Source organism: Nelumbo nucifera, chromosome 3, assembly GCF_055504915.1.
Source record: "Nelumbo nucifera cultivar China Antique chromosome 3, China Antique-T2T, whole genome shotgun sequence".
Taxonomy (NCBI): Eukaryota; Viridiplantae; Streptophyta; class Magnoliopsida; order Proteales; family Nelumbonaceae; genus Nelumbo; species Nelumbo nucifera.
This window is the reverse complement of record NC_142651.1, coordinates 101260066-101286379: the sequence shown is the minus strand read 5'-3', so window position 1 is coordinate 101286379 and position 26314 is coordinate 101260066. Positions and strand designations below refer to the sequence as shown.

Below are 26314 nucleotides of genomic sequence, written 5' to 3'. Positions count from 1 at the left end.
CCAAATTGAGCCTAACTTTCCCCTAACTTGATAGATTTCTTTTCCAACCTCTCGCTTTATCGATAGTTTTCTCCACTATCCCTTTTAGAGTCAAACATTTTTATCTCCAAAAAGCTCTTAACTTGCATTTTAAAATGGAAGAGAATGGAGCTAATACGAGATTTATTTGTCCAGAAATAAGATAGGATATAAGATGATAATGGTTCCACTTTATATGAGAAAGAACCAAGGTAAGAGGTGATGCAAAATTTCATATTTTTTTTGGAGAAGCAAAGGAAAGCAAAACTGAACCAAGTACAAATTTTGCACTCGATTTGCTTTGCAATCAAACGTAGCCTAATATACAATACCAAAATCAAATTCAATTTATTTATTAATAATTTATAATATTTTAATCAAAATTTTATTTATCCAAAATCAACCCGTCCCGTATCCTATCTGAATCCATGGATAAGACTCGACCCGATCATTTACAGCATATTCAAGGTGAAAAAGAAGCATGATTTGATTGATTTTCCAAGGGGGTTTTTACAGCAACAACAGTAGAAGATTTCAAGTCGGTTTGGATTTGGAAATGACCCGGCTGTCAAACCCGGTCCAGTTATAAAAGAACTAATAAAAATAATTTTAGTTCGAGATTAAATTTTCTTGTTTCTTGGATTATAGAACAATTAATAGATATAAAAAAATTGAGCTATTTGAATCCGATAAATAATCAAAATTAATTTTAATGACTGTTCCAGATATATGAACAGAAAATAGGGGGTGTGGGGGAGAGAGAAAAAATATTGGAGAGAGAGAGAGAGAGAGAGAGAGAGAGACCGACTTTTGGCTTCCCCTTCCTTGAATGCGCTTTGTCGGAGGTCTCTCACCATCTCAATCGTTTCAAAGCGGCTTCTCTGTCGCACTACTCCACCGCCCTTCCCTCCCTCTAGGGCTTGCTTTCTAGGGTTAGGGTTCGTGCTTGATTCAATTCAGGTATTTTCAATCCCTATATCAGGTTTTCAATACTTTTATCTATTTTTTCGATCTTTCTTCCTTTTTCTATTTTGCAACTGTTCGTTTCGTTATTTCTTTATCCAGCTCTAATAGATTTTATTTTATTTTTTTATTTCTTTCCTGTGTTTTTTTTTTGATCATTTCTTATTCCCCTGGCTTTACTATTCGTCGTTCGCGATTTCAATACAGTGACATATTCTGGGTTTTTCCCTTAATTTAAGGATGGATTAGGGGTTTCCTCTGGATCGTCAGAGGCTTTTGATCAGGGCATCGTGTTGTTCTGATTATTTCTAGGTAGAACTTAGTAAACTGGCAAGTATTAAACGAAATTGGATTTGGGGATTTTCCTAGCTTTTTGCTTGTGCAATTGGATTAGTAGTAGGTTTTAGTTGTTAGGATCTTTTATTAATCATTATATTCGGAATTGTGATGCTTGGCAATTACACTTTGCAGAATTTAAACTGGAGAACTAAATTTAGAGGGTGGCGATATGACAATGGCTGAGCGGAAGATTATTGACTTAGACCAAGGATGGGAGTTCATGCAGAAGGGGATCACAAAACTCAAAAACATTCTAGAAGGGCTTCCTGAAACGCAATTTAGCTCGGAGGATTATATGATGCTCTACACGTATCCTTTTTGTTTTGTTTATTTCGTTTTAATGCTTTATATCTTTGGGTTTCTATGGCGCTCCTTTGATGCATTTGTGCTTCCTTAACTTTAAGGACAGAACCATCTACAATATGTGTACTCAAAAACCTCCTCATGATTACTCTCAACAGCTATATGATAAATACCGAGAGTCCTTTGAAGACTACATCATTTCAACGGTGAGGAAATTGCAAATATTTTCAGAAATCAAGCCTTCACTGACATGGTTGATCTTTATAGTTTGATCTATAACATTTGGTCGTATTTGTAGAGCCAATCTATTCCTTTTGGCCTTATGTATTTATTGATTGTTCTATCATTCAACTTAAATTTTTAATATCATCTCTGAACTTCATCCTACTTATTTCTGAGACGCCTACCTTCTCACATACTGCCCTACTCATTTTTGAGTGCATTGTAAAAAATCCACTCTGCTGATTCTCATTCTTGTTAGCACAAATTTTAGCAATTGCACCAAACAGTGGCCCTTAGATGTGAACTTTCTTTTGTTAATATCAGTTTTGGTTGTTTGGAGATCAACCATCAGAATGTCATGGTTTTTATTGATGAGACATCAAAATCCTTTGAATGGGGGTTTGATGTGCAGGGATGCAGGGAACACATCAGTTATCTTTTTCATTCATTGCAAAAGTGCTGGAAGAGAATTGAGAGATATAGGGATGGTTATCTTACTTCTTGGATGGTCTTCTGGTACACTTGGGGGGTTGGTTATCTTCATTAAATATTGTACTATTTGTCTCCATTATATTCGGGAAGAATGCAAGAGATCCTTGAGGTATCAATAGCTTGCTGGTAACATTATACTGGCTTCTTCATCAAACGGGTTTCAGAGTTTTTAAATGTAGGAAAGAAATTACGCGGATATGGAAGTCAAGGAACAAAACCTAAGAAAATCTCTCTCTGTTTAAAGCCGGAAAGTGGATAGCATCAAATTTCTACCGGAGATCCATTGGTCAGTGGAAATTGATGGTGACTTCATGGATAATAGGTAAAATATTTATCCATGAAAAAAGGTAAAATATTTAAATCAAAGCATTTGGGGATGGTTTAGATATTGCTACCAGTTTTCGTGCAATGATCCTATATTAGGATATCAGTATACCACATATTGTATTCTATTGTATTTGTATTGTGAAAATATGCTTGAGAAGGTTAAGATAAGCTATGGTTCATTAAATAAAACTTTGTTTAAAATCTAAATGAACTAAATACAAACCGAACTTATTATGATACTACCTCTATTACTACTAATACTGGAAAAACAATGCATGATTTAGGCCAAGTATAAATTCTCCTTCCCCATAAATCTTAAAAAAAGATCCAAATCTAATTATTATTTCATCTGGTAAACATGCTGTTTAGAGATCTTCGATCAATGAAGTTAAGGCTTTTGGCCTATTTCGTCAAAACAGAGTAAAAAACATAACAAAAGCTTGGTAATCTGCAATGTAAAGCAATATCCTATTATAAGCTTTTGATTATTTGTGCTAAACAAAAGCAACAAAACCTAGTGGTAATGTGAAACACCACCATACCTTTATTTGAGATCCATGGTATCGATGGATTTTCAATAAATTAAGGGATTAAATTTGTTTCATTTGTGTTGTTAGCATAACAGAGAGGAAGCATAATACGACTTTTGATTCTAACATATGCATGTTGAAAGTCTTTCATAAAACACTTTTGGTATTCTTCTTCTAATGAATAAAATAGAAGAGGGGAAATTTTTAAGGCAACAGTAAAAAGCCATAAAATAGGTGCTGGAGAGTATTGAAGAATGATCCACGTTAAGCAAGAAATTCAGATTTGTTTTTGTCTTGATTGAATGCCTTCTGAGCAACTAGGGGGCTCCACCTATGTTGGTGATACAGTCTTTTGGTTTGGTTTAAATTGATAATAAACTCACATAAAGGCATGTATTATCCATAATTTGTGAGGCACCTGACTGGGGGGGGGGGGAGGGGACTAAAAGTAAAGTTTGACAAAAGTTCAATTGACAATTGGGAACAATTAGGTCTGAGGTGAGTTTTTAGAGACTTTGAGTTGAACATTGTGGTAAGTCATGCAGGACCATCAGGAGTTGAAAATTCTCCGATGGCTCTACATCAAGGTTTGAAGTTAGTAATTGATGCAAGCTGGAGTGGGATGGTGATAGAAGGTGGTTGTGTATTGGCAGGCAGCTGGTTTCTATCAAATGTGTAAGGCCCTTGGACATTTGGATATCTGATAAGGAAAGTAAAAGTTTATGGCATCTATTCTGAACTGCTTATTCAGGTAGGTCCCAAAATTGTAAATGCTTCAGCTGATAGTATAGCAAGACTATGGTGATAAAGATTTAGATAGGGGCATGCCAGGGTTGGGGATTAGGGAAGTAAAAGTTTATGGCATCTATTCTGAACTGCTTATTCAGGTAGGTCCCAAAATTGTAAATGCTTCAGCTGATAGTATAGCAAGACTATGGTGATAAAGATTTAGATAGGGGCATGCCAGGGTTGGGGATTAGGGAAGTAAAAGTTTATGGCATCTATTCTGAACTGCTTATTCAGGTAGGTCCCAAAATTGTAAATGCTTCAGCTGATAGTATAGCAAGACTATGGTGATAAAGATTTAGATAGGGGCATGCCAGGGTTGGGGATTAGGGAAGTAAATATTTATGGCATCTAATCCGTCTGAACTGCTCATTCAGGTCGGTCCCAAAATTGGTAAAAGCTTTAGCTGATAGCATAGTTTGACTGTGGTGACAAAAATGAGGTTGGTGCATGCCAGGGTTGGGGATTCATCATAATTTGTAATCTTTCAAAGGAACTGAATAGTATGGTCTCTACATTTATTTATCTTGGGAATTTAATGGTATGTTTCCTTTTTCAAATAAAATCAATAAAATATGTTAATGATGACAAAAATTGGTGGAAGAAACAATGTGGCTGAGATTGGTGGCAGATTTTTCCATGGTAAAGAAATTGAAGCCCCTTAGGCTGTGTTTGGTTTGTCAGAATATTAGTGAGAAAAGAAAAAAAATCTTGGGAAAGTTCTTAAGGCATCTTAATAAATTTATTAACAACCTTCATTTTCTACTTTGTACTCAAAGAATTCCTAAAGAGCTGTAATGAAGAGATTTTGGGAATGCTTCTGTTTACAAAAAAGAGGTGGGAGTCTTCAGAAATTAGCATACTTGGAGCAGTTGGAATAGGAGGATAGGTTTCCTAGATGGGTAACTATTGAGAGGAGAAGACGAATGAAGTGTCATTGACAACCCATAGGGATGAAGCATGCTGGGGGCAAAGTCTATGGCATTATAGTTTTTTTTTTGATAATTGAAAATGAAGTCTACGACATTATAGTTGAAAGAAGGGTTGGTTAAAGGAGATATTATGTTGGTTTCATCCAAGGTTTTCTAAAGATGCTGAACTGTAAATGGGTACAACTGCTACATTCATCACCTTAGTTTCGAAAAAGAAGGGGCCATAGAATTAAAAGACTTGAATCTTTGTCAGCTTCATCTCATGTTTCTAAGATATTATTGCAAAATTCTCTCCAAAAGGCTGTAACTGTTTTACATGATGTGATTGGTCTAACTTAAATGGCATTGGTGGGGGGAAGACAAATTTTGGATGGAGTTTTGGTTACTAATATATTAGTGGATCCAAGACTTATAGCCAACATTTTAGGATTGATTTGCAAATTGCAATATTGATATGGAAAAGGTTTATAAGATCATGCAGAATGGCAATTCATGAAGGGGTAGTTGGTTTGATGGGCTTTGGGAAAGGGTGGAGTAGTTAGGTTTTTTTCTTGTGTATTTTCAGTATCCGTGTTGATTTTGGTAAATGGCTCATTGGTAGAATTTTTTTCATCCTTTTTAAGGCTTATGATCATGCAAATTGGGGATTCATGAAGGAGAGTTAGTTCCTTTTCATCTCCATTTTCTAAGGTAAAGTGTTTTTTCTGGTATAAAGGATAATTTCAGTAATAGTGTAATGACGGTGGTTGTTAACCATTTGAGCTTCTTAAAGAGTTTCCTTGGTCATTGGGATGTCAAATTGGTAATCTTTTGTTTACATATTTGGGGCTACCAGTTGGTTCTAAATAATAGTGCTCATGGTTTGATTAACCAAATTGTGGGCACATGTTTGAAATTGAACTAGTCCTTTCGGTTTTTGTAAAGTGCCAAAGCGAATCAGTTAGTTAATCCGTTCATTTTTCTGGTTTTTAGGTTATATGCATATATATAAACAAGTGTTTTAAAAATTGAGTGTAGTGTATAATTATAATCTACATCTAATATATGTATCATTTTATGTTTACCTTATATTTTTTTATTTCAGTTTTAATTTTTATTTATAAAAAGTGCTAAAAATTGGGAATTGAGGCAAAAAATGTTAATTGGAAAAAATAGTGGGGCAAGGGTGGTTTTATCTTTGTCTATGGTAGTTGTGGAACAAGGAAAACATTTTTGTGGAAAACTCTAATTGCATTATTGCAAGGTTTAAAACTAACAATAAAATTGTTGCTAATAAAAAAAAACTAAACAATAAAATTTTTCTCTCAGTTGCTTCGGTGCTTCCTCAAGGATTTTTGCTCTTTTGTTACTAGGTGGTAGAACAACTCATTTAAAATCTGTTGGGACCCAAACACTCCCTCCGAACCCAACTATAGGAGTGGAGCAGGCCACCACCAAACAACATTTCACTAGAAGACAGAGAGGCTAGCATGACATGCGACAGAGCCTCCCAGAGTTAGTTACACTGCCACCAGAAAATATTCTCTCCATGATTGCATACATGTAGGCCAGCTATATAAGGCCCTGATCATGTAATAAGTGGCGTGAATGAATATCTCTTTCATCTCTCTCTGAGTCATTTTCTTCCTACCTTTCCCCTCTCTTTTCCCCCCATCTTCTGTTTCAGGAGGTTAAGCCACCCTTGAAGGGTCTTTCGAGGTGAGCGGTAACTTATCAGATTGGAATCAGAGCTAGGCTATCCAAATCCCAGGCTTCACGATGCCACAGACACGTTCCACTACCGTGGATGATAGGGTCGACTAGCTTGAGGTTGGATTCCACCAGGTGTTGAACGAATTCAAGGAACTCAAAGTGGTCGTCTCCAGCTTCACCTCTCAGCAACAGTCCAGCGAGACCAGTCGCCCAGCAGGAGTGGAAGCCTCTGCTTCCAGTAGCCAAAGAATAGGGTATTACCCCACCGGAAAAATCACTAAGATCAACTTTCCCAACTATTTCGGTGGAGATCCCATTCCCTAGATCTTTCGAGCAGAAAGATATTTCGAATACCACGAAACTCCCACACACCAGCATGTCTCCATCACCTCCATTCATCTAGAAGGAGATGCGATTCTATGGCTCCAATGGTATCGCCATAATCATTCCCAGGTAACTTGGGCGGAGTTCATTGAAGCCTTGTGCATCCGCTTTGGGACGACGACGTTTGTGGACTACGACGAACTTATCACTCGGTTAAAGCAGACTGGAACGGTAGTAGAGTACCAGCTCGAGTTCGAGCGAATGGCGACCAGGGTACACTGCTGGCCGGAGAAGGCCTTAGTAGGATGTTTTGTGGGAGGTTTCAGAGAGGATATCCATCTGGAGGTGAGGGCTCTTCGTCCGACGACCGTCATGGCTGCGGTGGGATTGGCTGCCTACAAGAAGAAAGAATCGACAACCTTCGTAGAGCTAGCAAACCGACCTACCCGAATTTGAGGACTCCTTCATGGGTTGATCAACAACCCATGAAACCGGTTGGGGATCATTAGAAGCCCATATTGCACCGGCCCACTATGCCCTTCAAACGTCTCTCATGGGCTGAGATGCAAGCCAGACGCGAGAAAGGCCTTTGTTATAACTGCAATGATAAGTTTGGACCGGGCCATAAGTGCCAGGTCCAGCGGGTGTTTCTCCTACAGACAGAGGAAGAGCCGGAAGAGACAGACCTAGAGCACTTAAATGACTGTGAACTGATTCCAGACGGACCAGAACCTGATGGGGCCGAGATCTCCTAACACGCCCTCATGGGCCTCAACTCTCTTCAGTCCATGCGCGTAGAAGGAAGATTGGTGGGCCGGATCGTGATGATTTTGATTGACAGTGGCTCTACCCTGAATTTCATCACTTGCCGTTTGGCTAAGTAGCTAGGTAATGGGAGTCAATCCACTCCTCTCTTTTCAATCCATGTGGCTAATGGGAGTCAGATGTCGTGTAATGGTGTATGTAAGAAGAAAAAAATCCTCATACGGGGCCATAATTTTGTGGTGGATCTCCACCCATTGGATTTCTCGGGGGTTGATATTATTTTGGGGATTCATTGGTTGCGTGGCCTAGGCCCTGCTCTATGTGATTGGGCCAAAATGACAATGGATTTTCACTAGGATGGCCAGACTTGTCATTTACAAGGGGTGCGGCCCCCTAGTCCACAAGGTGACACTTTAGCTTCTATGATACGGGCCTCCAAGGATGCTGGCCAACCCATATTTATGCACTTAGGCATTCGGCCCACAGTCCCAATTCTAGACAACCAGGGCTGTGTTCACCCCACAAAAACCCAACACGAGGCCTTAAAATCGATACTCGATCAGTTTGGCGATGTATTCAAGGAGCCGAACCAATTACCTCCTCCCCGGGCTCATGATCATCAGATACCTCTCGTACCCGGTTCTAAACTAGCCAATGTGAGGCCATATAGATACCCTTACTTTCAGAAGCTGGAAATTGAGAAGGCAGTGAGAGAACTATTGGAAAAAGGGCATATACAGACCAGCACCAGCCCCTTTTCATCTCTTGTACTCTTAGTGAAGAAGAAGGATGGTAGTTGGCGTTTTGTGTAGAATACCGGACCTTGAATCAAATTACCGTGATGGACAAGATGGTCTTTAGGACCCATGATGGCCATTATGAGTTTTTGGTTATGCCTTTTGGACTTACCAACGCCCCCTCTACCTTCCAGGCCCTCATGAATGACATCTTCAGGCCATTCCTAAGGTGATTTATTATGGTATTTTTTGATGATATTCTGGTGTACAGCAGGGATTGGGACACGCATATGGAACATCTGAAAATCACCCTCTCAACTCTAAGGGGGCACCAGTTACATGCCAAAATGACAAAGTGTTCCTTTGGACAAGGACAAATTCAATACTTAGGCCATGTGGTTGCAGCAGGTTGGGTCATGGAAGATCCAGAAAAGGTAGACGTTATCCAGAAGTCGCCCAAGCCCACTATTGTAAAGGCTCTGCGGGGCTTTCTTGGGCTTACCGGGTATTATAGGCGCTTCATTAAGGGGTATGGGCTTATGGCCGCCCCTCTAACGCCTCTATTAAAGAAGGATTCCTTCAGTTGGAATGATAAAGCTCAACGGGCTTTTGAAGACTTGAAGACAACGGTTTCTAGCCCTCCAGTCCTCACTTTTCCAAACTTCTCTCAGCCCTTTGAATTAGAATGTGATGCGTTGGGTGTAGGAGTAGGGGCCGTCTTGATGCAGAAGGGGCAGCCCATTGCTTATTTCAACAAGGCTCTCTCAGCAGCTCACCAAAGTCAGTCCACTTATGTCAAAGAAATGATGGCTGTGGTAATGGCCGTGCAAAAGTGGCGTACATACCTATTGGGACGCCATTGTGTTATTAGGATAGACCAACGAAGTTTGAAGTACATAGCAGAGTAAAGGGTGCACACCCCGGAGCAGAAAAAATGGCTTAGTAAACTGATGGGCTTTGACTACCTCATAGAATATAAGCCGGGGCCCGCAAACAGAGTAGCTGATGCCTTTTCACGAGTAGAAGAGTTAGCCCATCTGACCTGCTCTTAGCCCAACTTCCCTTTGTTCGAAGCTATACGACAAGAAGCCAGGTCTGATCTGCAGTTGCAGGTCATTAGAGATAAGTGGAGGCGAGACCCTTCACAAGTTGTTGGTTACCAAGTTGTGGGGCCTGATCTTTTCTTTAGGGGTCGGTTTGTTGTTGCCCAGAATTCGGCCCACAAAGCTAAACTGCTAAGGTTGTTTCATGACTCCACCTTGGGAGGGCACTCAGGGGTGCTACGGACCCTAAAGAGGCTCAACAGCCACTATCATTGGGTAGGAATGCGTAAGGATGTATTGCACTATGTATTCGAATGCCAAACTTGTCAACAGCAGAAATACTCGTCACAGTCTCCCGCTGGCCTTCTACAACCCCTCAAGATTCCAGATCAAGTGTGGGAAGACCTTTCCATGGACTTCATCACGGGTCTTCCTCGTTCTGCAGGAAAGGAGGTTATCATGGTAGTGTTTGACCGTCTCACCAAGTACAACCATTTCTCTGCATTACCTCACCCTTACACCGCAGCAATGGTGGCTGACATCTTCATCTGGGACGTCGCCAAGCTGCATGGAACCCTGAGATCCATTGTCTTAGATCGGGACCATGCCTTCCTGAGTTCATTCTGGAAGGAATATTTTCGATTGCAAGGAACCCAACTACACCCCTCCACGAGTTATCACCGGCAGACTGATGGGCAAACTGAAGTTCTTAATCGTTGCTTGAAAGCCTACCTTAGATGTTAGATGTTTCATAGGGGAAAAGCCTCGACAGTGGGCTCACTGGCTTCCGTGGGCTGAATACTGGTACAATTCGACTTATCAGACGGCTGCAGGAATGACACCCTTTAAAGCTCTATATGGCAGAGAACCTCCTCTCATATTACCTTATGAATATGGGTCATCCAAGGTGGCAGAAGTAGAGACCCATCTACTTGCGAGAGACGAGATTCTTAGATTGCTTAAGTCCAACTTGATAAAAGCCCAACAACGAATGAAGGCCTGCTATGACACTCACCACCGCCCATTAGAATTTCAACCTTACCACCAGATCTCGGTAGTAAGAGGGGCTTGGCACAAGCTAGCACCAGGTATTATGGGCCTTATAAGGTTCTGGAGAGAGTGGGCCTTGTTGCTTATCGGTTGGACCTCCCTGCAACCTCAAAGCTTCATCCAGTGTTTCACATCTCACTTCTTAAGAAGGAGGTGGGAAATCATACACCTGTCTCACCCAACTTACCCCAATTCACTGAAGAAGGGGACATTGACACGAAACCTATCAGAATTGTGGATTTCTGTTGGGTTCGATGAGGTGGTCAGGTTGTGTCAGAAGCCAAGGTAGAATGGGTTGGGCTTCCTCCAAATGATGCCACTTGGGAACCTTATCTGAGGCTGAATGAGAGGTTTTCAAACCTAGACCTCGAGGGCAAGGTCAATGCTAAGGGGGGAGGAATTGTTGGGACCCAAACACTCCCTCCGAACCCAACTATAGGAGTGGAGCAGGCCACCACCAAACAACATTTCACTAGAAGACAGAGAGGCTAGCATGACACGCGGCAGAGCCTCCTAGAGTTGTTTACACTCAGAGCCTCCCAAAGTTAGTTACACTGCCACCAGAAAATATTCTCTCCATGATTGCATACATGTAGGCCAACTTTTTTTCACTTTCAAAAAAAAGTTGGGAAGCGGCTGGACCCCCTGGAGGGTTGCACTATGTACCCTAGAGAGGGATCAGGCCATCATAGTTCTAGTGGTAGATCTGAGGTTGGAGAGGGGGTGAGAGGGGCAGATGGAGAGGGAGAGGCAGTGCCCTAATTTTGGAGTGTTGTCCTCCTGTGCCCTAATGCTTTGGGATATTTACACTTTGTTTTGGCTTATTTACCTAGGTTTGGTCACTGAACCAAGTTGACTTGGTCTTAGTTTGTAGTGGTTTAAATTGGATTTGTGGATGTTTATGTTCTTACAAATGGAGGAATTGAACTTTTTATTGGTACTATATATATCCACATTTCACGGAAAAATACTTCGATTGGACATATCTACAACATAGTGGTATATTAGCTTCGAAAACTGTAGATGATGAAATAAATCCGAAGATGGTATCTCTGCCACTAGAAATGCTTTTTAAGATGGGACACTAGTAATGCTTTTTAAATAATTTAAATCAATCAATTGGCTTATATAGTGGAACTCAATTAATAGTTTATAAGATGAATTCCTTAATTCCTTTGCGATTGGATTTTGCTATGGACATCAATAAGAGTTAAGGACAAACATTGTAGCATGTAGGTATCTATTTGCCTTAGTTTGTATTCTTCTATGCACAACTATATGTTGCTATCAATTTGTGACTTTACTTGGAACATTATTTACCATGACTTTATAATAATAAACTCACGTAAGAGACAAGTATCATCCAAGGGACATGATAAGGGGCATTAAAGTAAATTTTAACAAAGGGTCAATTGAGAATTGGAGACAATTGGGTCTAAGGTGAGTTTTTAGAGAATTTGAGGTAAACATTGTGGTAAGTCATGCAAGACCATAAGAAGATGAAGATTCTCTAATGACTCTACCTCAAGGTTTGAAGTTGGTGACTGAAGCAGGCTACAGTGCGATGGTGATAGAAGGCAATTGTCAAATGGTTGTCAACTGGTTTCTTATCAATTTTCAAGGCCTAATTATCAAAAAAAAAAAATTGTGCTAGGCCTTGGAATACTTGGATATCTTTCTGTTGGTGTGAAAATTTTAATAAATTCTCATGCAACATAATTCACTCAATCAAGTGATTGAGTTTTTATTATTTTTGATAAGGCCCATTCAGGGAATCATATGTGTTGTTCCCCTTAATTACATCCCCATAGGAAAGTAGAGAACACCTTTTGATTCTGACTTGGAGAAATGAACGCATAGAACAAAAGAAAAGAACAATAGGATACTTAAAAAGAACTTTTCATTTGCTTTTCTTTTACATCGGGTGTACAAGAATGAGAAGAAAGAAAAATAAATTACAATTGAGAAACTATAGAGCAATACATTTCTCTTTTCTTTAATACAAAGAAAATTTCCTTCTCACTCCTTTCTTCATAATACGTTGTAGTCAATCAGATGAAATTCTGATTGTAGACAGCCTTACTCCTTGGAATTTTGCATACAAAAAGGGAACCGTAGTCAATCAAATTGAATATTTGATTGTAGACGTTTTTCATCCCTCTATTCTTCATTTTCATTTGAAGGGAACCATAATCAGCCTTTGAGATTTAGATTGTAGATGGTTTACTCCCTAATTTTGTCTTGACAGAGGGAACATAATCAACAAAGTAGAGGCACCTGGTTGTAGATGGTTCATTCCGCCCTACTCTTCATTTTCATTTGAAGGGAACCATAATTTGTCTTGAAAGAGGGACCATAATCAACCAAGTAAAGGCACCTGATTGTAGATGGTTTATTTCCCTCTTTTTCCTTTCTCAAAAGTAATAACAAAAGGGAGAAAAAGAAGGATACATAGCAGAAGACATAAATAGGAAGTATTCACAGAGAGGACTTTCCTTTTCTCTACCTGTATTAGTGAGACTTTTCCTTCCTTGCCTTCCCTTGAGCACTTCTCTTTTCTTCTCTCCTTATCTTTGCCTTTCTAAGAATCTCTTGTGAAAATTTTCTCCGAAGAGTCTCTTTGTGTGTCTATGTTTCTAGCTTCCCCTTAAGGAGCTTAAATAGGGAGTGGGGTGGTTATGTAACTACCCTCTCCTCCTAGGTGAAGGACACCTGTCCTTCCCACTTAAAGAGAGGGAACTCCCCACTTAAGGAGAGAGAACTCCCCACTTAAAGAGAGAGAACTCCCCACTTAAGAGGGGGGACTCTCATATGAGATACTTTTTTTTCATAATTTTAATGATTTGGCTAGTAGACTAGCTAGCCCACTTATTACAAATTATTTGAATAAAAAAATGACTTCAACACTATCTAATAAGGGGAGTAAAAGTAATGGCATCTTGCTACATTAGGTACTTTTTTAGACGAATTCAAATAACCATTTTAATCCCATTTTTAGACAAATTTCCATAACTAATAAGCAAGTTATTGTCTCCTCTAATCTTCTTTCAAATCCTAGAATGATGGCTTCATTTCTCATAATTATTTTAAATTGTAAATAATGTTTTGGGTGAAGTTATTTGGTTGACCGTCTTTATTTTGAATTAAAATCTTCAATTTAGATGGAGAGGTTACGTGGGATATAACAACAAATAGTTGTCTATGGGAGAATACAGGCTTGGGCAAATAGACACCTACATGTTACAATGTTTGTCCTCGACTCTTATTGGTGCTCATATCAAAAGCCAATCACAAAGGAAATTGTCTTTTTCTTATCACAAATGACAATTTAGTGTCAAAGGGAGAGATAATGATCTTGATATGAGTACATTATTTTCAATCTTAGTCCCTATTATTACTTTGACTTTGATAACATGATTTATCATCTTTTAAACTATTAATCGAGTTCCATTACATAAGCAATCGATTGGTTTAAATTTCGTAAAAGCATTGTTGGTGTCTCAACTTTAAGCTTTGATTGATGGTCTGTGAGGTGAAGAAAGTTAAGTGAATGTAACTATTCATGAGAATTCATATTATGCACGTTTTCATCATCATTTGTAGAAATCAAGCTATTGACACTCAGGTATTTTTGCACATTTCTAGTAGCACGGATACTATCTTTGCATTTATTTCATCTACACTTTCTCAGAATTAATATACCACTTAGTTTAAGATATGCCCAATCTAAGTATTTTCCATGAATTGCAGATATATGGTAAAAAAGATGAATTCCTTCGTTGTAGTTGTCAATAAGAAGTTTCTTGGGAATTTGTATCTAATTTGAGATTTTATCTTCCATAATACAGCTGATTTTTTTTTTTTTTTGGTTTCCCACACTTAATATGTAAATTCGTGCAAATCAGATCACACTTGGTCAATGGTAGCGGGAGATAAAACAACTTATTTGTTTTTAGTATAAGAACTTCATAGTGTTCTTAAAGGGGGGTGTGATCTAGGTCTACAGTCTACTTGTGTTAGGAGGGGAGACTTTGCTAGGGAAATGTTCAAAGTGTTGGAGGAGAAATACCTGATGCCTGCGCAAGATAAAAAAAATTGTTACGATGGACTCCATTGGGATTGATGCCATTTCAACTCAAGGTGCTGATCAAGAAAAGTTAATGTTGGATAAGAAAAGAGGGAAGATGATGTGGAAATCTGTGCGAGTGGTCTTGATATGGACTTTTTGGGAAGAAAGAAACGGGGGGATTTTCAAGGATAACCTGATGCCTGCGCAAGATAAAAAAAATTGTTACGATGGACTCCATTGGGATTGATGTCATTTCAACTCAAGGTGCTGATCAAGAAAAGTTAATGTTGGATAAGAAAAGAGGGAAGATGATGTGGAAATCTGTGCGAGTGGTCTTGATATGGACTATTTGGGAAGAAAGAAACGGGGGGATCTTCAAGGATAAGAGTAGGACAGAAATGGAAATCTTGGACACAATAAAAATAAAAGCTGCATTCAAGCTGACTTTGTTAATAGATGCATATTGCTGTATTCAGGTTGGATTTGAAATCAGGCAAATGGATATTGTTTGCAGCCGTAAATACAGGTTTTTAGCAATCTCAACCAAAGCTGAGAATGAGTGGTCTAGTTATTAGAAGAAGAAGAAGAATATATGTTTTTTTTTTTAAGAAATGATATTTCTAATGTGGAAAAAGCAATCAGTTACAAGTTAAAGGGGCTAAAGGGCTAGTGGAAGACCAAAAAGGACATGGGTCAAAGTAGTAAGAAACGATTTAAGTGCTCATATTTAATATTGGATATGACAGGAAACAGAAAGGATTGGAAAAGACAGGATTCATGTTTCGCACCCCATATAGTTGGGAATATGCTTAGATGATGATGATGATTTCCAATGTGGAAAATATGGATAAGTCCTATTCAAATTGAATAGAACATTGATTGCTTAGGAAATGAGTGAAGAAACTATTATTATTGCTTGGGATTTCTAGTCAGAAAATCAACATTTAAAGGGTTGAAACAATATTTGAGCAAAGCCATGGAACTGGGTTGATTAGTGGTTATGAAACTATGAGTTGAGCATCTTTAAGTTTATTACTTTTTGAAACATATGAACCAATGATTCTCCTTTTTTCACCACCCAGAACATGCTTCCATTGCTAGGTAGTTCACTCAACAATTTTTTGGCCAGTAGTTGGAGCCATCAATACTGAAGTTTATGGGGTCTGTTTAAGTTCACTTTACATTACATGTGTTCCTTATTTATCACATACTGTTTAACAGTTTACCTTGTTGATCAAACTTTATATTTGTCTAAACTACTAAGTATCTGGTGACACATCTACAAGTGTTTTGCAAGTTCAACTGCAACTAATGTAATATCTTACTTAAATGAACTTGTGATTCATGTAAAGCTTTACCATTTGCATTTTTGTCAAAATTAAAATGGATGTATTGGTGTTTTTCCCTGTACAGACAGTTTATCTCTTTAGAAATGCATGGGTAGCTTTTTGTAATATAACAATGCCTTTCTTTTCTTCCAAAAAAAGGATGTTCTACTGTCAAAACCTAAACTTGTATTCTGACAAAGGATAGGTGCATTTAACATTGCTTGAGGCTATTTTTTTCTTTAGTATTTCTCTTGCAATGCTGTGTTGTTAATCTACTGCAGGTACCATTGTTTTCTCTTGCTCATTCTCTGTAACTTGAATTGTTTTATTGCCTTGAATCTATATTTGTTGTTCTTATTTCATTAATGATAGCATTAAGAGTTTAGAGGGGATTACCTGTGTTATGTACATCCGTATTCTTATGAGCTTTTTGTACATTTTTGCCAGGTTTTGCCATCTTTGAGAGAGAAACATGATGAGTTTATGCTAAGAGAGCTTGTAAAAAGGTGGGCCAATCATAAAGTTATGGTGAGGTGGCTTTCCCGTTTCTTCCACTATCTTGATCGCTACTTCATTGCTCGGCGTTCGCTTCCTCCACTCAATGAAGTTGGATTAACTTGCTTTCGTGATTTGGTATGCAACAAATTCATATTGTCACACATAATCTTAATATCAATTTGTTTTAATTTCAATTGCTTTAGGATATATATTTTTTTTCTATATGAGTTAAAAATTGTACAAATCACTTTTGTGCTAGTTTTTTATACTTGCCTCACTTAAAGGTATATTATATTGAATGTTTTAGATACACATTTATCTCTGTTTCAGGTGTATCAGGAGATAAATGTTAAAGTGAGGGATGCTGTAATCTCTCTGGTATGTGTTTTTATGTTGTTGTGTACTGATTAAATATTTTTCCTCTATTTCTATATGATGATTTACTAATTATTTTCTGTACCAGATTGATCAAGAGCGAGAGGGAGAACAAATTGACCGAGCCTTGTTGAAGAATATTATAGATATTTTTGTTGAAATTGGAATGGGGCAAATGGATTGTTATGAAAATGATTTTGAGGCAGCAATGCTTAAAGACACTGCTGCTTATTATTCTCGTAAGGCTTCAAATTGGATTCTGGAGGATTCTTGTCCAGATTACATGCTAAAGGTAATCCTTTCTGACTTTCTGTCTTCCCTTTGTCATTGGATGTAAATTTATTTATGTCGCCAATTTTTATCTTGCTTAAGAACTTCTGTTTTACTCTCAGGCTGAGGAATGCTTAAAACGGGAGAAGGATCGGGTTTCTCATTACCTACATTCTAGCAGTGAACAGAAGTTGTTGGAGGTCTGTTCCTGAGTTTTTTCTCTGAGGTTTAATGTTGGACTATTTTAGTAGTTTTACCTATAAATATCTCTGCGGGATATGATGAAAATTCATCTTTGAGGGAATTTAAACTCCTATGAGACTTATTTGTTACTTTTTCTTTCTGTAGAAAGTGCAACATGAGTTATTATTTGTATATGCAACTCAGTTACTTGAGAAGGAACATTCTGGATGCCATGCCTTGCTTAGGGATGATAAGGTACTTGTTAGGTTAATTGTGTTGGCCATATACTTCATTGCTTTGGTAATCTGGAGACTATGCATTATAATTCAATATACTTGTCCTTAATTTCTTTATTGTGTTAGGTGGAAGATCTGTCAAGGATGTATAGACTCTTCTTCAGAATACCTCGTGGTTTAGATCCAGTTGCTAATATTTTTAAACAGGTGCTTGCATTTAGCTATTCTGAATCAGAGGTAGTCTTAAATGTGTCATATCAATTTCTGTTTATTTGCTTTCTTACTATGCTGTGCTGCAGCATGTTACTGCTGAAGGTACTGCCTTGGTGAAACAAGCAGAAGATGCAGCAAGTAACAAAAAGGTATTCAGGTTTTCTTTTGTAGTTTATCTTACATTTAACATTTGGCATATACATTGTAAGAATTCATTAGGCTCAGTTTGGAAGGAGTACAAATACAAATATTTAGAGTGCAAAGCCTTGTATTTTGTATACATTTGTACTGTACATATTTGCATTTGTACTCTTTCCAAACTGAGCCTTAGGCACATGCTAGATGATCTATCAGAATATTCATTCAAGGTTACTTCTTTTTTTTTTTTTGATAATTGAAAGAAATTTATTAATCAGCAGTTCATGAAATCTACCCTACTTTCCTCAATTCCATCCGGTATGATGTGGGACAAGGTAATAGAATTCTGTTTTGGGAAGATCTGTGGGTAGGGGAAACCCCACTAAAAGATAATTTTCTTGATCTCTTTGCATTATCTAACCTTAAGGGGAAAGCTAGATCCATGTTAGGATCTCTGTGTCCAACTGGTGTGAACTGGAATTTAGGCTTTAGAAGGGGACTAAGGGAGTATGAGTGTGATTCCTTAACCCGTTTGCTGAACCTCTTAGGGCAAATCAACCTGGACCCTTCATTGAAAGATTCAAGAATCTAGATAGGCTCTCCAGACGGACTCTTTTCTTGCTCCTCTTTCTTCAAAGTGCTTGCTTCCCCCAACCTTCCCTGTGAAAGAAATTTAGTGCAAGCCTATTCCCCCGAAGATCCAAGCTTTCTGTTGGGAGTATTCCTTGGTAAGGTAAACACTTGTGATATGCTGCAGAAAAGAAGGCCATATATGTGCCTTTCTCCTCACTTGTGTTCACTGTGTAAGGAAAGTGGTGAGACCCTTCCTCATTTAATGATATCTTGTTCTCTTGTGCATCGAATTTGGGATTTCTTTTGTACTCTCTTTGGCTGCAGGTGGGCTCCCCCTCAAGATGTGGCAGGACTCTTCAACCATGATTTCTTGAGACAGAGAAAGAAAAGAGGGATGGTAATGTGGAAAGCAACAAAGGCAGTAATCTGTTGGGTAATATGGGAAGAGAGAAACAACAGAATCTTCTTGGAAAAAAGTAGAACAGTAGAGGAAGTGATTGATAATATCAAAGTGAAAGTAGCCCATTGGGTAAAACTCTTGGACTGCTTTCAAGTCTTCTCAGTTGAAGATATTCTAAGAACATGGTCCAAAGTAGCACAATCTTTGAGAGTAAGAGATAAAATAAGGCCGGAGTGGAAACCACCTGAAGTCAATAAAGTAAAGCTGAATTTTGACGGGTGCTCATATGGAAATTCAGGCATCTCAGGAATAGGGGGAGTATTAAGAAACCCTGACAGGAGGATATTGGGTATGTTCTCAGGGCCGATTGGCAACGGAAACTCACTGAAGGCTGAGCTACTGGCATTATTACAAGGGTTAAAGCTAGCCAAACAACTAGGATGCAGACATGTTGAAGTGGAAGGGGATTCAAAAGTAGTAATTTCATGGGCAACAAATAGCAGCCACACCCCATGGATGTTTAAACATGTGATTAGGGAAGTGGAGAAGATTGCCAAGGAGGTTGAGGCTGAATTTAAATGGGTCCGTAGAAGTGCAAATGGGCTAGTTAATGGATTAGCAAAACAAGGGGCATTGAGACAACAATTATTTTGGGCTACATTGTAATGAGGGATAAATAGAGTTGAGGAAAAGGGATCAACAGTCCCATCATCAAATTGTATAAAATGTTTACAATCTGAATCTGAATTTTAATAAAACACATATTTATTGATAAAAAAAATAGTACAATGTCCCCAAGGAGAGGCACGAGATGCAACCTCTCCAAGTTAGTTAAGTACAGTTTTCCAATATACTATAACAAGTTACAATGTAGCACAAAAAAGATCCTCCCTAGAAACCCCCTGTTTGACCAAAGAATCAGCCATAGTATTATTAGCTGACCTACTTACCCATTTTACCTCAATTCTCATATTATTAGTTAACCACTTTACTTTTTTGATGAGGTCTTTGTAGCCCCAAATGGTAGCATCCAGGTTTAGAAGCCACCTTGTTACCACCTGAGAGTCCCCTTCAACTAGGAGATGCTCCACCCCAAGCTGGTTAGCGATCTGAATTCCTTGTACTGCAGCTAGTATTTCTGCCCTTGTAGAGTCCCCCACTCCCATTGGTCCTGAGAATAAGGAGATGATGTTGCTGTCCTTATTCCTCAGGACACCCCCTATACCTGAAGGCCCAGGGTTAAGTTGGCTGCTTCCATCAAAATATAACTTGATGACACCTTTTGGAGGCGGATCCCATTCTAACAAACTTCTATTCTTCTTTGTAGAAGTATTAGCTATTACTAACCAATTCCTCTACACCATAGTTTTAAAGGCGTCTAGGTGATTCTGGGCGACACTGGGGCGCCTAGTCACCTAAGCGATAAAAATTTTATAATATAAAAATCTGACTTTTGGCTAGTTTCCTAGTTTTATATACCATTCAACATGTATGTTAATTGAAAAATATCAATTCTCTTTATTAAGAACATTAAATTTCCTCTAAAAATGTGGCAAATCATCACATCTAAAAGATAAAAATCTTTTACATATATTAATTTCATTATTTTCAAAAAATAATACTACTATAATAAGTATTTAATAGAGAAAATTCATATTAATTAGCAGCTAAAGATGGTTATCAACTTTATATGATAAATATTCAAGATGGAAAGTAAAATAGAAAAGAAAAACAAGGATGGAGTTTCTGTTTTATTTAATTAGAGAGAGAGAGAATAGAAAAAAATAACTTTATTATTCTATTCTTTCTTTCCTCTTTCTTTTCTTTCTTTCTTTCTTTTTCTCTTCTCAAAACCCTTTGATCTTTTAAATTTCAATAGTAAAACATTAAAACAAAGTATAATTGATATATAAGACACAACAATATAAATGATATTATAAAAGGCGCCTGCCTTGTCATTTTTGTCGCCTAGAAGGGTGCTTAGTTGCTAAAAGTCGAGGCGTTTGGGCGAGGCGCCCAGCCAAGGGTGCCTAGTTGCCTAGGCGACTTGCCTTGACAACTATGCTCCACATGTCATCAAAAGAGAAATCAGCAAATATATCCAAGGTTTTCGGCCAATGTATTACTCTTGTTAGGATATAGTCCACTTTAGCCAATGTATTACTTCTTCCCTGTAGAGTTCTAAAAAAGCTTACATTACAAGGCCTTGTTACATTTTTTTTTCTTACAAGTAATTATTGTATTATATCATCCTCATGTTATTGTATCAAAGATGTTCATTTCCTTTTTTATCAATAAAGATGTTCCTATTCAAATCATAGGAAAAAGTTCCTCAATGCCAAAAGACAACAACATTCTCTATTTTGCTGTTATACTCTGGGTGGCTCTTGCAATCAAAATTCTGCTATGCGTTCTCTTGCCGTTTTCCAACAGATTGCAAATCTGACTAGGTTCTTAAGAATACCACCTGTTTTATTAAAACTCTTCACTGACCAATCTTGGGTCAGTGAAGGCATATTTTCCAGTTTTACCCATGCTGCCTAAAAAGTTTCAACAAGATGCAGTTGTTTGTTAGTGGAATATGCACTGGGGGCAGAAGTATATTTTCCATTATCATCCATGCTGTCTAAAAGGTTTCAACAAGATGCGGTTGTATGTTAGTGGAATATGCACTCGAGATGGAAAACCAATTCTTGGAAAGAGAGACCAGTGAATACAAGTTCTGCATATACCATTGTCTAAATAATGTTTTATCAATTGCTAAAATACTGGAAATTCGCAATCCACTTAAGGATGGAAACCTTAGTTGGAATGTTTGTCAGGGTAATTGTATATTGATTAACTGATCTTTTGTAGTTTAACTTTAGAATATTGGTGGCTCAATTTTTTTTAATCATGCACTGATTTTGAGTTTTTTTTTTTTTTTTTCTAGTTTCCTAATTGGTCTGTTTTTAATGTGATGAAGCGATTACTAGTCATCTTGGTCTCTCAAGTCAATGCAATGACCAGTCAGTACTTAAGCATTGACTAGTCCATAAAAAAAAAGATAATGATCTAAATTTGAGATATGTATGCAATCTCATAAATAGATTGGTATAAACTAGAGTTGTGCAAGAAGAGAAAGATAACTGCAGTATTGCAGATAATTCAATCTGTTTTGCAAGAAAAGTTAGGATGGATAGGCTAGGATTAGGAATAGCCTTTATTTTCCAAAGAAAGAGTCAACTTTGTGGATAGGCTAGGATTAAGAATAGCCTTTTTTCCAAAGAAAGAGTCAATTTTGACATTTTTTTTTGAAAATAAGTAAGAAAATTTTATTAGAGAAGAGAAAAGAGAAAGACAAGTACACACAAAGGAATCACCCTGAAAAACGATAACAAAACCCAAACAATCCAGCTTTCCAGCCCTTACGAACAATAAACTAAGTGCATGGATAGAAAAACCAAAGCATCAAACACCCAGACAAACCCCCAGAAATTTCCAAACTTGCATCTAAACTAACAACATTCATCAAAACAGCTCCACCTTTTTAAGCTTTATTGTTTGATGTGCCATTTGCTTGTGGCAACTCGGTACCAACATACCACTGATTGGAAGAAAACATAAGGAACTCTACTGTCATGTTTTTTTTTATGCATTTTTCTTTATTTTACATAGCATCGATCCATTCATACTCCAAGAGTCCGTTACTTTGTTTAATACTAAAATCTCTTGCTGACAAGCATGGGAAATAGAGTTTGGTGTAAATGCCCATAATTTAGTGATGGATATGACTCTGGGCACAACAGAATGGCGAAACAGGATTCGAGTAGCCAACCCCACCCCTATAGTTGGGACAAGGCTTAGATGACATTGATCTGGTCCTGGCAATAATTGTATCTTTCAGTTTTCCATGGCCATTTAAGCTTGGTCTGAATTCAGAAACAGCGTCCAATTAAGAAAATAGCATAAAAGAGATCCTCTCTCTCTCTCTCTCTCTCTCTCTAAAAGTGGATTTTCCCCACTTACAGAACTGAGCATTGTTTTACACCAATTTTGTCAGTCTTGGAATACTTTGTTATTTATTTTATTTCATAAAAACTTAATTTTAATTGTATATACAATTTTTTAGTAAACAATTTTGTATATACACTTCTATCTATCAAAAATAGGTTAGACACATTGGTATCTAAAAGTAGAAGGGGAATAAGTAATTTTTTCCCATTATGTCTTTTCTAATGTTTACAGCCTGGCAGTGTTGGAAGGGGTAAAGAAGGCAAAGGAATTAAATATTCAAAAGCATAGAAGGAGATTCTAAACTGGTGATAGGTTAATAATAAACTCTGGAAATTTGCTAATGAAAAAAGAGAGTTTGATTTGGTAACTCGGGAATAGAGATTCGGTTTCATTAGGTGAAGAAATCTGCAAATTCATTTGCAAATACTCTGGCTAAACAAAGGGTGGGAAGGGATTTTTTTGTTTTGGGCAGTGCTGTAACTGTTTTCTTCTTTGTCTTTCTTGGGGAGGGTTAAGAGCTTTTAAGAAATTCATTTGCAAATACTAGGATTTTTATTTATTTATTTTTCTTTTTCAAAAAAAAAATTGAGCTACATGCATGAACTCTAAGTTGTCATTATTTTCTACAATTACAGTACTAACAATTTTATACTGTACAGGCAGAAAAGAAGGATGTAGTTGGCTTACAAGAGCAGGTAAATATCGTAACTTGTAAATCTGGTCTTCGACTGGATAGTTGGTCGAAAGAAATTAACTTTTTTTTTGTGTCTTCAGGTTTTTGTGAGGAAAGTAATTGAGCTGCATGACAAGTACCTGGCATATGTGAATGATTGCTTTATGAACCACTCTCTTTTCCACAAGGTTTGCAATTTTGCATTTAATTATACTATCTTAGTTGCTTTTGTTACCATAGAGACCAAAATTCTCTAAGCAACTTGAAGAACGGGAAACTGTCTGAAGGGGTATCTTGAATGATTGACCACCCGCCTTATGTTTTATTAAGAGTGGCTGTATAAGTTGCATATGTGCTCCTATTGGGCAAAAAGAAAAAAAATAAAGAAAAAATGCAATGGTGCAATAGTGCACACTGTCACAGTGGGTCTAGTATGTTCAGTCCCTCTTTCTATGGTCTTGGTTACATCCCATTATTTCTGCACTGAAAGTTTTCTCTCTTCTAGGCACTCAAAGAGGCATTTGAGGTCTTCTGCAACAAGGGTGTTGCTGGAAGTTCTAGTGCAGAACTACTGGCTACTTTCTGTGATAACATTCTCAAGAAGGGTGGAAGTGAAAAACTGAGTGATGAGGCCATTGAAGAAACACTGGAAAAGGTAGCTTGTTGTTACTGCTGGCAGATTCCATTTACCCATTCTTTGCCCGGACATTAATGGTTATCATGTTTTTTTTTTCTCTTCCTCTCCCATCAATATAATCTGCAGGTTGTAAAGTTGCTTGCTTATATCAGTGACAAAGACCTCTTTGCTGAGTTCTATAGGTAAGGACTGTAGTTTCTTTGATCTGCTTTCAGTCAGCATTTGGTAATGTCCATTTATATTTTAATTTCTTGGTATTTGCACTCCATTGTTAATTGTTATTAACAGGAAAAAGCTTGCACGCCGACTTCTTTTTGACAAGAGTGCTAATGATGATCATGAGAGGAGTATTTTGACAAAGTTGAAGCAGCAGTGTGGTGGACAGTTCACATCAAAGATGGAAGGGATGGTCAGTACTTGAACATTATTCCCCCTTAAATTAGTAATTTTTATTTTCTGCAGACACAATTCAGATCACTAAGTGTGATGGTATTTTTAATCTTCCAGGTCACAGATTTAACATTGGCAAGGGAAAATCAAGCCAACTTTGAGGAGTATCTTAGTACTAACCCAAATGCAAATCCTGGTATTGACTTGACTGTTACTGTGTTGACTACTGGATTCTGGCCAAGTTATAAATCATTCGACCTCAACCTTCCAGCAGAGATGGTAAATTGACCTATTCATTTGTTCTTGAAAATCTTGGGAGCTTTAATTATCCATAAAATGCATCTTCGAGTTTTTGTGTTTCAGGTAAAATGTGTTGAAGTTTTTAAGGAATTCTACCAAACAAAGACCAAACACAGAAAACTTACGTGGATATATTCATTGGGTACTTGCAACATTAATGGGAAGTTTGAACCCAAAACTATGGAGCTAATTGTGACGACTTACCAGGTTAATCTTTGTACATACTATATTCTCCATTTACGTGAGGTCCTGATTGTTTTTTTTTTTTTGATAAATGTGAGTTCCTGATTGTTTCAGCAATGCAAGTTGACCTCCTAGTTTTCCTTGTTCACAGGCCTCTGCCCTGCTGCTTTTCAACGCTTCAGATAGATTAAGTTACTCAGAAATCATGACGCAGTTAAACTTGACGGATGATGATGTAGTTAGGTTGCTTCATTCCTTATCATGTGCAAAATACAAGATTCTTAATAAAGAGCCAAATACCAAAACCATCTCCCCAACCGATTGTTTTGAATTCAATTCCAAGTTTACTGACAAGATGAGGAGGATAAAGGTCAGATCTAGTTTTTTCACAAATCTTGAATGCTTGCTTTCTGATGACCATTTTCCTGGTTCTTTCTTTTCTTTATTTGTGTTTTTTTCTTTTTTTTTTTTACTTAGAGATGAACTATCTTTGATAATTGCAGATTCCACTCCCTCCTGTGGATGAGAAGAAGAAGGTCATTGAAGATGTTGATAAGGATAGGCGATATGCGATAGATGCCTCAATTGTCCGCATCATGAAGAGTCGAAAAGTTTTGGGGCACCAGCAGTTGGTGATGGAATGTGTTGAGCAGCTAGGCCGCATGTTCAAGGTATTTATATTGTATTCCCTTTACATCGTTTTGGTAAGTCACAGCAGTATTTCTCATATATTTTGGATGGTTTGTGTGTCCATAATCAGCCTGACTTCAAGGCAATCAAGAAGAGGATAGAAGATCTGATCACCCGAGATTATCTTGAGAGGGACAAGGACAACCCCAACATGTTCAGATACTTGGCTTGAGTCGAAGTGCTGTATGTTGAATTGGAGTAATTCATGATTTGGAGCTGCTTCTGTATGGAGGTGGGATCTGCTGGCAGTAGTTCCAAAGAGTTGTGGTGCTGTTGGATGTGTCAGAGTACCAACATAGTTGGAATGCTACCTCTGCTGCATAGCCTGTCTAGGTGATATAGATATACTTGGGACCAGGAGTGAGGTTTCTTGTAAATTTTGCTGTAACATGAATATTGGGTAACCACTTCACTTGCGTTGAAGAAAAAGGGAATTATTATGGGGCAGTGCCGCATCAGCCAGCTTTTGTGCCACGGGAATCCCCTTGCTACTACTTCGATGCTTGTTTATTAATTTTCCCCCTGCCCCTGCAATTGTAATATTTTGATGACTCAGATTTCTTTCTATTTTCCATGTTCAGGAACTGTTTTGAAAGAGTTGTTATTGCCCATGAATGCGAACACTATTGTTCTTTACAA

At 37.8% G+C, this 26314-nt stretch overlaps 1 protein-coding gene across 2 annotated transcripts; it reads left to right on the top strand.

Annotated features, from left to right (window-relative positions):
• The first annotated feature begins 741 nt into the window (after positions 1-741).
• Positions 742-26314, top strand: LOC104599020 (cullin-1). 2 transcript variants are annotated; one of them, XM_088902137.1, is made up of 21 exons: positions 757-978; positions 1453-1629; positions 1730-1829; positions 2258-2659; positions 16368-16553; positions 16749-16796; positions 16882-17085; positions 17186-17263; positions 17412-17501; positions 17609-17689; positions 17782-17844; positions 23462-23497; positions 23577-23663; positions 23981-24130; positions 24239-24294; positions 24401-24521; positions 24620-24781; positions 24866-25009; positions 25137-25355; positions 25489-25656; positions 25746-26314. In XM_088902137.1, the coding sequence occupies exons 5-21, from the start codon at positions 16404-16406 to the stop codon at positions 25845-25847; spliced, it is 1959 nt and encodes a 652-aa protein (XP_088758263.1). In that variant the 5' UTR covers positions 757-978; positions 1453-1629; positions 1730-1829; positions 2258-2659; positions 16368-16403; the 3' UTR covers positions 25848-26314. The 2 variants fall into 2 exon arrangements, with proteins under 2 accessions (XP_010259687.1, XP_088758263.1); XM_010261385.3 differs by lacking the exon at positions 2258-2659 and having other exon boundaries at positions 742-978.